The 14,541-nt window shown below is 38.7% G+C and overlaps 1 protein-coding gene across 1 annotated transcript in view; it reads right to left on the bottom strand.

The window, feature by feature from the left end:
• Positions 1-5,417: 5,417 nt before the first annotated feature.
• The window catches only part of NXPH2 (neurexophilin 2), a 112,038-nt gene continuing 102,914 nt past the window's right edge, over positions 5,418-14,541 (bottom strand). Inside the window, exon 2 of the mRNA XM_032411180.1 lies at positions 5,418-6,310. Coding sequence (XP_032267071.1) covers positions 5,567-6,310 — 744 coding nt within the window. The 3' untranslated portion in view covers positions 5,418-5,566. The remainder of the gene's footprint in view (positions 6,311-14,541) is intronic.

The raw sequence follows: 14,541 nt of genomic DNA, 5'->3' as shown, positions 1-14,541 counted from the left end.
ATGGATGATTGGGAAAAATAAAAAAGAATGAATGGCTTTAGCCAGGCAGGAAGGACAATAACAACCATGCTGTTAAACCTCATCAGGCCTCCATTTCTTTATCTAAGAAACAAAACGTATTCCAGATGATTTCTAAAATTGTTTCCAGCTTTTATGTTTCTGTGGTTCTGGGAGCTGGCTAGCATTCAATGGGCATTGCGTTCAGCTGGAGCAATGTGTTCATGTTAGAAACGGTGCACGATAACTCTTGCGTTATGTGGATAGAGTGGGTCTTGACTAATCCTTATATTGCGCTTGAAATTTTTTTAAAAATCAAGTGACAGATATTGATCAAGTAACCACTCTATACCAGCTAGGTGCTGTGGAGGACACAAAAGAGTTAATTCAGTCTTTTTGAGAATAGATTACATACTATTTATGAAGGAGCTGAGCTGGATGAAGAAAGGGGAGGATTAAAAATGAAGCAGAAGGTGGGGCGCCTGGGTGGCTCAGTCATTGGGTGTCTGCTTTCGGCTCGGGTCATGGTCCCAGGGTCCTGGGATCAAGCCCCACATCGGGCTCCCTGCTCTGTGGGAGGCCTGCTTCTCCCTCTTTCACTCCCCCTGCTTGTGTTCCCTCTCTTGCCGCGTCTTTCTGTCAAATAAATAAATAAAATCTTTAAAAAAAAAAAATGAAGCAGAAGAGGTTACATGCCTAGGATTCCGGACCTCACCATATGGGGTAGGAGATGAAGGTAAATATAAAATGACCCTTTACCTTCTATAAGATTTTTGTGAAGAAACACATCTCTAATGAGACCTTGTTTCCCTATGATTTGTCTCTTACAATTGCACATATTACATTTCCATTCATTGAAAGTTCTGATTAATTAAACTGGGGTTACCTGTTTTTACTGCAACTAAAAATGCATGACTCCATTCTCTATTTTATAGACCAATTAATTTAACATTCTTTATAAGGTAAAATTGGACCTTCAAGCAATTAAAGTATTTCACACAATTTACCTAGTTCTATGAAAATATATTTTCAGGTGTTATAATCACTGGAAAATTCTGCCAAATGTGGCGTTTTACTGCTGTTAATTCTTAGCCAGTCATACCTCTAATATATCCCAGGACTCTTATCTTTGGATATAATCGCTCTATCCTGACTTTATTTTTCTATAGTGGTTAGTTTTTAAAAATTTTATGTTCATAGGGAAATTAAAACCCTGACGGTTTTGGAGGGTGAACATTTCATTTGCCTCCTGCATTGTGTCTTGTTATACATTCACTGCAGTTATTTTCGTTTTGTCTTGAATATCAGTTTCAATTACTTTTTTTATGTATCAAAACCTGAGATTAGGAGTCAGGAGACCCTCATTTCAGTTGGGTCTGCTACGGGGCATATTCTTTACTATGATGTGCCTCGGTCTCCTTGTCTGTCAAATGAGGGAGCTGAACTACAAGATAGGCAGGTTGCACTCTCTTTGAAATATTACTCTTCTATATCTTAATATTAGGTTGATCACTTTTTATTTGATTATCAATCTATTACTTTAATTTTTGTTGTTAAAAGGGTCTGTTCCTTTATTTATTCATTTATTTATTTTTTGGGAAGTATTTTCAGAAGCTTACTTGAACCAGCATAACCTAGGATGCTTATTAAGATGCAGATTCCTGGGTGCCTGGGTGGCTCAGTCGGTTAAGCATCTGCCTTCAGCTCAGGTCATGATCCCAGGGTTCTGGAATCGAGCCCCACATCAGGCTCCCTGCTCGGCAGGGAGTTTGCTTCTCCTCTCCCTCTCCCCTTCCTCCCTGCTCGTTCTCTCTCTCCCTCTCAAATAAACATAAAAAAAAATCTTAAAAAAAAAAAAAAGAGGTAGATTCCTATAGTCAATGATATTGTAATAGCATTGCATGGTGACAGATGGTAGCTACACTCATGGTGAGCATAACATAATGTATAGAGAAGTTGAATCACTATGTTGTACATCTGAAACTAATGTAACATTGTGTGTCAACTATACTTAAAAAAAATTTAAAGGTTAAAAAAAAAGATGTAGATTTTCTATAAAAAGTATATGATCCCTGTAGCACATTCACTAAATCAGACTTTCTAGGGAAATACTTCTCTTAGTTGTTAAATGTATATACAGGTCACATGCAGATCTTGTTAAAAAGGAAAACTCCTAATTCAGTGTGTCGGGGGCTAGGACCTGACATTCTGCATTTCTAACAAGCTTAGAGGTCACACTGCGGATCTGCCCACCGCACTCTGAATAGCAGGGCTCGCTCTGGGAGCTGTTACTGCAGCTCCAATCCAGCAGAACCATGTCTTGAATGAAGACAGAATTAGCCAGATTGTGGAATGTTTAAAATGTAGCAATCATGCCTAAAATGTAGCACCTAGCATCTGAGTCATATAAAGTAAAGAAGAAAGGTGTTGCAGAATGAAGATTAAAGACTATCATGCAATATGTATCAGGTGCTCTTATGGGTGGTCATATCAGAGAACTACATCCTTTGTTGCTACCGAGCAGTAAGAAGAAAATTGTTCCCTTTTTACTGATTGCTGCTTTGCTGCGTGCTGTCCACAGGCTCTTTCTCTCATTTCCCTTCCATAGATCTTATAGAGTCTGTGGCTGGTGTGATCACATTGTTCTTAGTCATGGAAATATGGTCTCTCTCTTGATTCAGTGTGGTGAGTAAAAAGATTGTTTCTGCTGAGGGTGAAAAGGTCTTCAAACTAGTTTGCTTTCTAGTAAGCAGCAAGCCCGGAGAGCCCCTGGAAAGACGCCCGACATCTCCCTGAAGATTAAATTTCTGCTGTTTTTTTTTTTTTTAACTTAAAATTTTTTTATTGAAGTATAATTGACATGTAACATTATGGTAGTTTCAGGTGTACAATGATTAAATTTTCGTTTTTAAAAGCATCTATTCTTTAACTTTTGAAGAATTCGTAATTGAGTGTAAAGTTAGCTTACATGAATGTCCTTTCCCTCAATTGCAATATTCAAAGGCAAAAATGGTTTTTGTAGAAATGTATGCATTTGCATGTTTAAATGGGATCTGATTTATATTGTGCCAAGTACCATTACTGACAATTATGTAGTCTTTGAAATGAAATTATGACTTAAAAATGTATGTGGCATATGTTCTACTCCAATTAAAAAATATGCCTAGGGAAACTTTCTTTTTTTTTTTTAATTCCACAAACCCTGCTAAAATCTAAGAATTGTGTAAACGGTGATCTCCATTTTTACCCTTTGCATGGATATGTTTATATCACTCAACATTTGAACATCAGAGAGTTCTTAATCATATTTCATGTTGTAATAATAATATTAATTAATATCAATCATAATAGAAGCTCACACTCGTAGAGTTCTCACCAGGTGCCAGGCTATATGCCAAGTACTTTATATGAATTATCCTTTTACTCTACATTAACATCTTCATAGCCAAGGTGCTTTGTTTGATATATACATAAGGAAAATCTTTTTTTTTTTTTAAAGATTTATTTATTTATTTGAGAGAGTGAGAATGAGAGAGAGAAAGAGTACATGAGAGGGGGGAGGGTCAGAGGGAGAAGCAGACTCCCTGCCAAGCAGGGAGCCCGATGCGGGACTCGATCCAGGGACTCCAGGATCATGACCTGAGCCGAAGGCAGTTGCTTAACCAACTGAGCCACCCAGGTGCCCCTGATATATACATAAGGAAAATCTTAATGCTCACTTGGTGTTTTACACACATACACAAAAAACCCTTGTGAGAATGAAACCAAGAAGAGTCTTAGAAAAAAACACCCTGAAGTCATGTGACAGATTTAGCAAATTCCTTTTATTTACATAGAAATGTGTACACATACTTTCTCTGTACACAGAAAATTCCAAGTATATATACATATATGGTTCCCACATATTTTACAATAAATAGTATTTTAATCCTGTTTCTAGATGAAAATAAAAAGATGCCTTAAAATATTTCACACCAACCACAAAATTACAAAAGCACCTATGAACTCAGAGCAAAAACTGCAAGCCTGTGCTACCACACACTAAGCCTAGTACATTTTTTACAAAAGACAAAATCAAACACTGTACAGAGATCACCAGTAAACAGAAAGGAATGGAGATGCAGAATAGAGCTGTTGGCTCTTCAAACAGTGTAGTAAGAGCATTTTTGTTGGTTAGACTGGTCTTCTTTTGGTTTAATGTTTTACTTCAACTGATATTTTACAAATAAGGGGGCAAAAGTGAACACCTACTGTAAAAACAGTAACCACTCCTTGAGTCTTAAGAGTTCTAGAAACCTTATTAATGGCCAGCCAGACCCTCTTTCTGTGCTGATGCAAAGATCATCCAGTTCTACGTCACAGGATGCCTGTTCACCGCCCCGCCCCCCAACCCCCTCCAGAGAAGATGATAAGGACTCCAACTGTGAAGCCACATTAATTTGGAAGTGATTTCAAAAGCCTGGTGAGTCAGGTATCTTGGTTGTTAGCACTTAATAATCAGTCATGTTTAAATATACTCTTTATTTCCACATAGAATTTGATCCCTCACTCAAAGAATTAACTAAACGCAAAGAGGATTTAATCTGGGAGGCTAGAAATAAGGAAACCATTATCCTGGAATTTTGTCAGGCCACTTCCAATTTTTTCCCCCCTGTCCTTGCCTAGGGAAGAATCACTTTCTCTCAATTTCAGAGATGTTCTATGTGTGTATATAAACTCACACTATCAAATGAATAGAATGAGGTTACAGGTTATAGGGTAGAATACAGATCTTACGGTATTTTTGGCAATCTCATGGCATTGAATTTGGCAAAAGAATCTAAAAGCATCATGATCTTCATGATTGCGGGACTGACTTAAAATATATCCAGATTCGCTTTCCCAATGCGTCAATATTACTACTCGGATGAGAATCCTAAAGATGGTGACCCACACAGGGCTAAGTGTCTAAGTCAGGCCCCAGCCTCACTCAGGTAACAATGTGTTTAGTTCGACTGTGGCACTGCAACTGCGCACATGAGTTTTGAAACAAATTTACCCCTTCATCTCTCATATCAATAACAGCACAGATGTGGGGGGAGAGACAGCGATAAAAAAAGAATTTGATGGCAGAAATGTGATTCATCTATCAAATGCAATCTTTTCAGTTACTTTACTGAATCTGCTATTTTTAAGGTAAACTTCCAAAACATATTTCAAAGCCAGGCTCATTTCAAGAGCAATGTTTATCACATGCATAATTTGGTTCTTTCTCATTACATGTTGCTAGCATTGATGCTGCTTTTAGAGAAACAACAATATTTCTAGGACTTAGCCATCCTACATGAAAGAGATGGCTTCACACACAGTTTGACTTTTTGGATTAAGGTACAATCGAAACAAACACATTTCACATTTAAAGGTGTTTCTTTCTCTTTTTCTTTCTTTTTTTAAATTTGAAAACCTAATAGGGAACTAAGGTTCACTGCCAGAAACAAAAGGGATCCTTTACCATGAAGAGTTGGGTTTGGTTCTTGGTCATTCTAATTAAATATATATTCACCTCTCATTTATATCACTGTGGAAAGATTCAGCCAGAAGATAAATATGGAGTCTCACTATGGTAATTGTAGTCAGGACAGACTTTTTGCACAAGTTTATAATCAACACTGTAAAAGGCAATGTAAATGCAAATGACCTTGAAGGGTTTGGAGCACAACCAAGACACATGGCTCTGAGTCTGCTCCTGGTAGCAGATCTTCGATGGGTCAAAGTTGCACAGGGCAGTCTTCTTCGCCCGATCTGTTTTTTCATATTCAATGCGACAATTGAAAGATTTGGATTCCTTGGTCTCCAAGGTAGACTGCGGGGAAACTTCAAATTCCACTACTTTGGAGGGGGGTACCAAACTCACTGAAACATTGCCTAGGCCTGTGGAATTATGTCGGAAATAAACACTGAAGGTTCCATTTCCATGGTCAACAATTTTCCCTGTGATGAGGAGGTTGAGTTTAACAGTTTTAATGTTGGAATGGAAGTCACCCCACCCAAACATCTTCTTAAATTTTCCCGTCTTTACTATTGGCCTCCGTTTAGTTCTTGCCAATGGCTCCTGAACCTCCGTGACATTGGCCAGCCAATCCCAAAAGTTTTCCATGCTGTCCGCATACGCCAAGTGTCCAGGCTTTGGGACTGGAGACTGTTTAACAAACAGGCGCAGAGGATTGATGATCCTTGAGTGCACCACGTTTCCGACCAATGTCCCGGGAGCATCTTTGTCTTCCCAGTCCAGCCCCTCTGTGGCATGCACCACCTTCTTACTGTCACAAAATAGCTGTTTGAAAAGAAGAAAGAGAAATAAATTTGAGTTTAGGCTTTGGGCACACATTTTAAAACCAAAGCACAGGAGAAGTGCTTGCAGTATTACTTCAATTCTTGATAAATAGCATTTCACACACACAGCTGGCCTCAACAGTGTAACAAGATGAGCATCTATTCAAGCAGTGTAAAATCGTGAGTGCAAAATTCAAATTAGGAAGAAAGTATTGCCTTGTAATGGGTTGATGTGGTTTTAGTCCCTGTTTCCTAATCTTTACAATACTATCATTCCAGATTGGAGGAAGTAATATATTTTGGTATCTCATTTGATAAAAATATTCAATTTGTGAGGTCTTCTCTTTCAGGTAGAAGACAACTCCAGAATGCTGAAGGTTTCTACCAAGAAGCTAGAAACCATCTGAATGTAAAATATTGGTAAGTCTCTTAAGTATACTTGGAAATAGTATTATTATATTCAAAGGCTTATGTCAAATAATTTCATGGCTTTTGATATAACTCCATCTCAAACTCTGTAACAAAAAGAGGAGTGCGAATAGTAATAGAAAGTTCTACAAAAGTTTTAGTTGAAAAAACATAATTTCAAATTTTGTGGTCCTTACAGAAACAGAAACAAATCGGAAACATCTATTTTGAATTAATAACAGACTATAGATTATCCAATAAATTTTATTACAACAGAATTATATACACTGAAAGAATTGCTAAGAAAGAATACAAATGTTTTATGGATTCCACAGAATGTGGTTCGGATCACACCCACTGAACCACAGTACTTTATCTGCATCTGATGTTTCTTTTTATTCTTTCTGTAGTGTAAGAGTCCTCATAACTTCTAAAAATCATTTAGTTAAGCCAATATTGATTTTGAGGGACAGAATCATTATATATGAAACTGTTGCCTGGAGTGAATATTTATGGATGAGTTATAAAATCCGGAAAATAGAGGTTTCTAGTGGAAACACAGATAGCCTCTTATCTCTAATGGCACAAACCACTCTGGTAATGATTCTCCAGAAAACTGTCAGCATGATGAAAAGGATGAGAGAGAAGTGAAGCTGTATTTATGAACTGTTTCCCCAACCCTTCCAAACTTGGCAAAGCACCTGGTACAACTTGTCTCAGATTATTACAAAAATTATTGCTTTCAATCCAATTTTTGAGAAAAAAAAGAAGACAGCTTGGATTATAAATATTGCACTCGAACATATGGTAGAGCTTAATGACATGAGGTTATCTTCCATAGATCCATGGACAAACGTTTAGGAGTTTAAGTTCTAATACAGCTTTGTGACAACCGTTTTCACCTATACCTCATCCCTAAGACGACGTTAGAGTCAGGAACCAAGGACTTCGATGTATCTGCGGGTTTTTTCTTTTTGTGTACTTTGGGCGGGGAGGTGGGGGTGGGGTGGGGTACATAATATATATTTGCCTCTGATTAATTTCCTGAAGGCTCTTCTTAATGCCTAGTATTTTAAAAAATTTTTTCCCCTTAAATTACTAAGATTTGGCAGAAGAGCAAATTGAAATGATGCATTGTCTTACTATTTTGAGAACCTAAATCTGTATCCACCTTCTTAGGGGTTTAGGTATCCTGAGTTGATACTTCTTTCTTCTGCTGATGTCGAAAGGTGAGTATATTCACCAGGAAAGGAAGAATCCTTACTCTGGATTTCTGGCTCAAAATATTCTGGGTATTTTTGACACTGTAACTAGCTTCCTGATTTTGAATAGTCTTTTTTTTGTTTTTTTTTAAAGATTTTATTTATTTATTTGAGAGAAAGAGAGAGACAGCATGGGGGGAGGGGCAGAGGGAGAAGGAGAAGCAGACTCCCCGCTGAGCAGGGGGCCTGAGGTGGGGCTTGATCCCTGGACCCTGGGATCATAACCCAAGCCGAAGGCAGACACTTAACTGACGGAGCCACCCAGACGCCCCTGATTTTGAATACTCTTAATTACAATGTGCAAATCTCATTCAAATTCTTTGGTACTAGCCCATGGGGTTCAGTGCTGGCTTCAATTATGACTTGAGTTTCTTAAGAACTGACTGATGAAGTCTGGTCCAACTGACATGGCCAGTCTCTCCCCAGTAAGACGTCCAAGGACACACGGGCAGATAAGAAACCCCTTGCTGATCAAGGTCTAATTTCTCTTTTCTGTGGTTGTGATTCTTGTTGCCCCGAGTCTGCTATCTATTTTCCATCCATTTCCAGTATTTCATGAGATGTGCCTTGCTTGGTCCATGCTGACAGACATACCTTCCACTTGCTGAAAAGCTCATCCACAAGAACCTTACTTCATGATCTCTACTCCTCGACTTGGTACAACTTACAAACTTCTTTCCTCACTCCTGCCTTCCTTCCACTCCGGCATTTTCCCCTTCTAAATTGTTTTTAAAAAAAATCTCAAATCTTACCCTTATACACAGTGCTGCCGATCAATGCTTTATTAGCAGGACTAAGACCTATTTTCCATTCAAAAATATTTTTTTGCTCAGAAGTATGAGAATATTCTTTGTTCCCAGCAGCAACATGATCTCCCCCCCCGCCCCCCAAAAATGTTTGTTTTACATTATACATTTTCCTGAATTTTTTCTACCTGGATCATTTTTCCTCATTTAGTGCTTGGCCTGATTTTCTCCTAACTTTTCCATTATTGAAAACCTATAAACAGTGAACCCATCATTCAATGACAAATAAGTTTGCAAGTTAACTGGTATTGGCCTTTTACTCATTGTAGATGCCATTATGAGACAGATGTTAGAAATCCTCTTATCTCTGGGACTTCTGCTGAGCTGGTTCTGAGATTACTCAATGATAATAACAGAAACAAGAAGAATAATACTAAATGATTGTTTATTGAATGTTAAAAAAATATGAAGACTTTCTTTGTAGTAATTTATGTCATAACAATTTGACCCAAACATACGTGACTACCCTAAGAAATTAAAGTGTAAAAAAAAAAAATTTTTATCAAACATAACTTAGATGCAATTATTTGCTTTTAGAAAGGCTCTTCAACTCTTCAGAAAAGATTTTCCATATGAGAATTTAAAATGTAATCTGATGTCTAAAAAGTATATTCTAACACAATACTCTACTTGTTCAAACCCGTTCAAGGAGCTCTTGATTTTAAGGTAGGCTTATATAAAAAATAGTAAAATTTAACTAATAGCACAGACCTATAATTGGTCCCTGCTCTAAGGAAAATACTAACAGTATTTTATTTATTTTATTCTATTATTATTATTATTTTTAAAGATTTTATTTATTTATTTGACAGAAAGAGAGAGTACAAGTAGGCAGAGTGGTAGGCAAAAGGAGAGGGAGAAGCAGGCTCCCCGCTGAGCAGGGAGCCCGATGTGGGGCTCAATCCCAGGACCTTGGGATCATGACCTGAGCCCAAGGCAGACGCTTAACCGACTGAGCCACCCAGGTGCCCCAGTTTTTTAGATAATAGACATTTTTAGATAAAAAGTAGATGTACATATATTTTAATTTTTTGCTTTGCCCTAGATCATCACATTTCTAACTTACTTTGACAACAATATTAAACAAGTTGAGAAAAGCTGTGTATAAGTTCATCTGTTTATTATTTTATTTTTTTAAAGATTTTATTTATTTATTTGAGAAAGAGAGAGAGTATGAGGGGGGGAGGAGGCAGAGGAACAAGCAGACTCCCCACTGAGCAGGGAGCCCAAAGCAGGGTTTAATCCCAAAACCCTGAGATCATGACCTGAACTGAAGTCAGACGTTTAACCAACTGAGCCACCCAGGCACCCCTCCCTGTTTATTACTTTAAAATACATGACAGTTATCATGAATACTGATTTCCAAATCTAAACCCGAATCTCAGAAAGTTATCAGATAATGAGAAGAGTGTAATTAAATGGGTAAATATTTTGCTAATTGTCCTAAAAAAGCTGACAATTATACCTCCTCTCCCAACTCACTCTCCCTTTGGTTTAACTTGTTCAGACTTCCCCCTGGAATATTTTGTTAAGATGACTGCATCACTGCTCAGAGGGTACCCTCTCCTAGACCAGGTCTGCAAAGATGGTTGTATGATCTAAGTCCCCAAGGCTCATGCTTAACCTCAAAGACCTAATCAGGGATGACTAGGGGTTGGATGACCTATAACCCTGCTCCACACTCATCCCTACACTCCCAGTATGGAAGCAGCATGGTAGAAAAGGCACAAGGATCCGGTGCCTGATGACCTCACATCCCTCACTTGAGTGTTTGACGCGAGCCCATTTTCTCACCTATATCTTCCTTGCTGATTGATTGTAAGGACCAAATAAAAGAATGGATGGAAATTACTGAGCCCAATCTCTGGCAAAAGGCATTCAGTGACTGATGGCTCTTGCATGGTCCAGTGGATAGCACCATGTTTCCTATTCAAGAACTGTCTTCAAAGGGTTGTATGAACTCTCGGGCCTCCAGGAAACTGATTAATGGTTAATCAAGCAGCTTGTTCAGTGCCATATGATAAATTAGTGACCGAGTAGAAAACACCTTTCTCAACCTCAGAACATCAATCAATCGTTTCCTCATATGTCCAGTCTCACTGGCATCTGAGTCATAGCCAGATCACAGGCACAGGTGAGCTCTCTTTGCCAACAGAATGTGTTTGTGGATCTTTGATTCCAACCTACTGAATGAGTCAGCAAAAGGACACGCTGGGAGAGACTGGAGGTGGTTCTGAACCTGTTGACAAACCACTCTGTCCAAGTCAGCGTTGTGAGATGTTATTGACAAAACACATGGCTGTATCTCTTTGGTTATTTTTGTATTCGCTGGGGCTTTCGATGGCTATCACCGCTGCCATTGGTCCCATCGTATTACAGTAATAATGCAAAAACATTTAACTGCAAGCGCAAAATGGAGTTTCAAAAAGGGAGAAAAAAGAGGAATTGCTGTGCTTTATCTGTTTGAACATTCCTTGATTTCCACCCATTTATCAAAGTTTAAGTAATTTATGTCTTGGCAGGGTGTACCAGTTTCACAAAGCACACACATTAACGAGATACAATGATATCATATTAGCTTTTTCTGCATCTTTGAGAGGCGCTCAAAAAGATTAACAAAAACTCAAACCTTCATCAATTAAGTGAAGCAGGTGGAAGGAAGGGAGTAGAGGAAGAAGACTGTATTTCATTTCAGCTCTTTGTTTTTAGGGGGGAAAAAAGCTGACAGGTTCAAATCATTCATCATAACAAGCTGGAGTTGAATTTCGCTGATAATTAAATGCATTTTTTCCCAAGAGGCAGAGAAGCTGCAATGAATTTTATAGTAGCAGATGTGAGAACTGTCACGAATTATGGAAATAATTTATAAACTAAAAAGCATCTTCCTCTGCAAATACTATATCAGAAGATCCTTTTAAAAATTATATCTGTCATATACTTTTCAGTAAACATTTTATTTTAGAGTAATTTTAGTTTATAGAAAAATTGTGTAATACAGAGAGTTACCATATACCCTGCACCCCATTTCCTCTACTGCTAACGTTCTAGCACACTTGTCACAACTAATGAACTAATACTGACAGATGACTATGAATGAAGTCCATACTTTACTCAGATTTCCTTTGTTTTTCCTTCCTGTCCTTTATCTACTCGAGGATCCCATCTAGAATCCCACATTATGGTCATCATGAATTCTTAGGCTTGTCTTGGCTGTGACAGTTTCTCAGTCTTTCCTTTTTTTTTTTTTTTTTAAGATTTATTTATTTATTTGAGAGATAGCAGGGGGGAAGGGAGGGAGAAAGAACCTCAAGCAGACTCCAGACCAAGCATGTAGCCTGACGTGAGGCTCCATCCCTTGACCCTGAGATCAGGACCTGAGCTGAAACCAAGAGTCCGATGCTTAACCGACTGAGCCACCCAGGAGCCCTGGTCTTTCCTTGTTTTTAATGAAACTGTATGTTTTGAAGAGTACTGGTTAACGGCATTTTGTAGAATGTTCTTCAATTTGACTTTGTCTGATTTTTGTCTCATGATTGCAGGTCTGGGGAGGAAGGGCCATTTTCATCACTTCAGCTCAAGGGCACATGTTGGCAGCACACTTCATTACTGTTGATGTTACTCTTTGTATTCTGGCGTAGGGAGAGAAGATCCTTTCTTTAAAGTTTTCCTTTCAGGATTTTCACAAGGCTTGTTCATTTTTGTTATCATAAGCTTAGTTTAATTCACATTTAGTTCAATGGCACTTGGTTTAGGTTTATTATTATTATTTTTTTAAGTCAGGAATTCTCAAGACTTTCAATTTATAACTATTGCATCACTGAATTATAAAATAAACTCAGAGTTGTTTAGGAAGTCATATGCTCCTTATGAAGTATTTCAGCAATATTGCATGCTATACATTTGTCTGTCCTCATTATTAGTTATTTTGTATTTATTTAATACTAATTTCTTAAACACTGGGTCCATTTCAGTAACTGCTAGCTCAGTCAGAAGAGCTTATTCTATCAATATCTTATAGAGAATGAGACGCTGACTGTATTAGATTCAAATGTCCCTTTTCTCAGGTTTGGAGCGAGCCCACCATACTTGACTCTACACACCCAGTGAGTCAGTACCAACTTTTAGATGGGGCTTTCTTCGCGCCTGTTTAGCAAGGGGCATGGAGCTAATGAAAGAAAGCCTCACAAAATAGCCTTCTATATTCGTAGTACTCTGGGTGCTACAGGATCATGAACATAGCACTATGTCCTCTCCCTTGGGATCTGGGGACAGTGAGACCTGTGCCATAATTTTCTGTATGTCCATCATTGTGACAGCTTTGTTTTTTCTCCCTAGCTGCACTATATAGGGCTGGGGAGTGCGGAAGAGGGGAGATTTCTTGACACACAGTGAATAACAGAAAGGAAGTGAAGGGCATTTAAAGCTTTGAGCTTCTGGGGTTCAAATTCCATTCAATATATACCACGCCATTATCAGTCCAGGTAGCTCTATCTTATAGCACCTCTAACAGATGGTGTTTTCATTTGAAGAAATGCCGACGGAGGAGATATGTCCACCAGCCTCGCTGTCCCAGTCCGGTGTTTAACATAACTGACACGCTCATGTAGCACCCATGACTCTTCACTGATGTGACCCCAGGGGAGGAGGAAAGGCTTGAATTTCTTAAGTAATTGAAGCTTAGCACTTGAAGCTCGCTACCTCTATATGTAGTTCTCCTGACTTTGCAAGACCAGACTGGATGACATTAACACACCTTGTTTAAGAAAGGAGGAAGCGTGAAACAGCTTGGAAATATTTCCACAAAAATTATTTTACTTTTGCAGGAGTAAATTTATTTCCTCACTGACTTTTGCCTATCCCTGCGGTCAGATGAATGCGACTGGACTCCCACATTGCATTTGCAAATGACTGGACTGGGAGAAAAAAATGGGGAGTCCCAAACAAGTCCATGCATTGCAGAAACGAATCTGTTGGCACATAATCCAGCAGCTGATTTTGCCCGAACTTTGCATCCAAGAGTGATGGAATGAATGAAAGAGGCAGGTACAAGGAATTCAATCAGAATAGGTTACAAATCGCAGGAGGAAAGAACGAGGCACAGAAATAGCCGTGCTTTGATTTGCTGGAAGGAGTTGGGGTCAGAGCACTGGGATGGCAATCTGGCACTGTCACTTACGGTCCCAGCATCCTGGGCCAGTCAAGACCATTTTCTCAATGGTAAAACAGTCGGGCGGGGGTGGGGGAGTAGGTTGGAGTTGCACTTGGGAGAGAAAAAGGAAGTCGTGAGGTAGAAAGTGAATCAGATTAGGGCCGCTCTGTGGGCAGGGCACTTGTAATGAGGTGAGTTCTGTAGTCCAGAGGATTGAGGTGACACAGAACCGTGGCCGGAGATGCATACGTTCATCTTTAATCACTGACTCAACACCTATTGATCGAATGCCTTCCAGGTGTAGCATTTATGCTCTAGGTATTGGGAGCACATTGCTCAAGGGGCAGATAGAGTTTCTGCCTTCATGGGATTTGTAGAAGAGCAGGAAAAAGAAGCATCAATCATACATAAATAGCTCACTTATTTATAGTTGTCAGAAGGGCCTGGAAATTTATCTCTATCTCTATATCTGTATCTGTGTCTATATATCTGTATCTATATATCTACACATATCAGCACAGCAGGAAGTAGAGAGTGCTGGTCCTAAACAGGGAGAGCAACAGTGCAGGGAGTGAATAGAATTGGGTAATTAATACCTTTACTCTGA

Source organism: Phoca vitulina, unplaced genomic scaffold (genome assembly GCF_004348235.1).
Source record: "Phoca vitulina isolate PV1807 unplaced genomic scaffold, GSC_HSeal_1.0 scaffold1, whole genome shotgun sequence".
Classification (NCBI taxonomy): Eukaryota; Metazoa; Chordata; class Mammalia; order Carnivora; family Phocidae; genus Phoca; species Phoca vitulina.
Note: the sequence above shows the minus strand (reverse complement) of the source record. Positions and strands in the feature narration are given on the sequence as shown.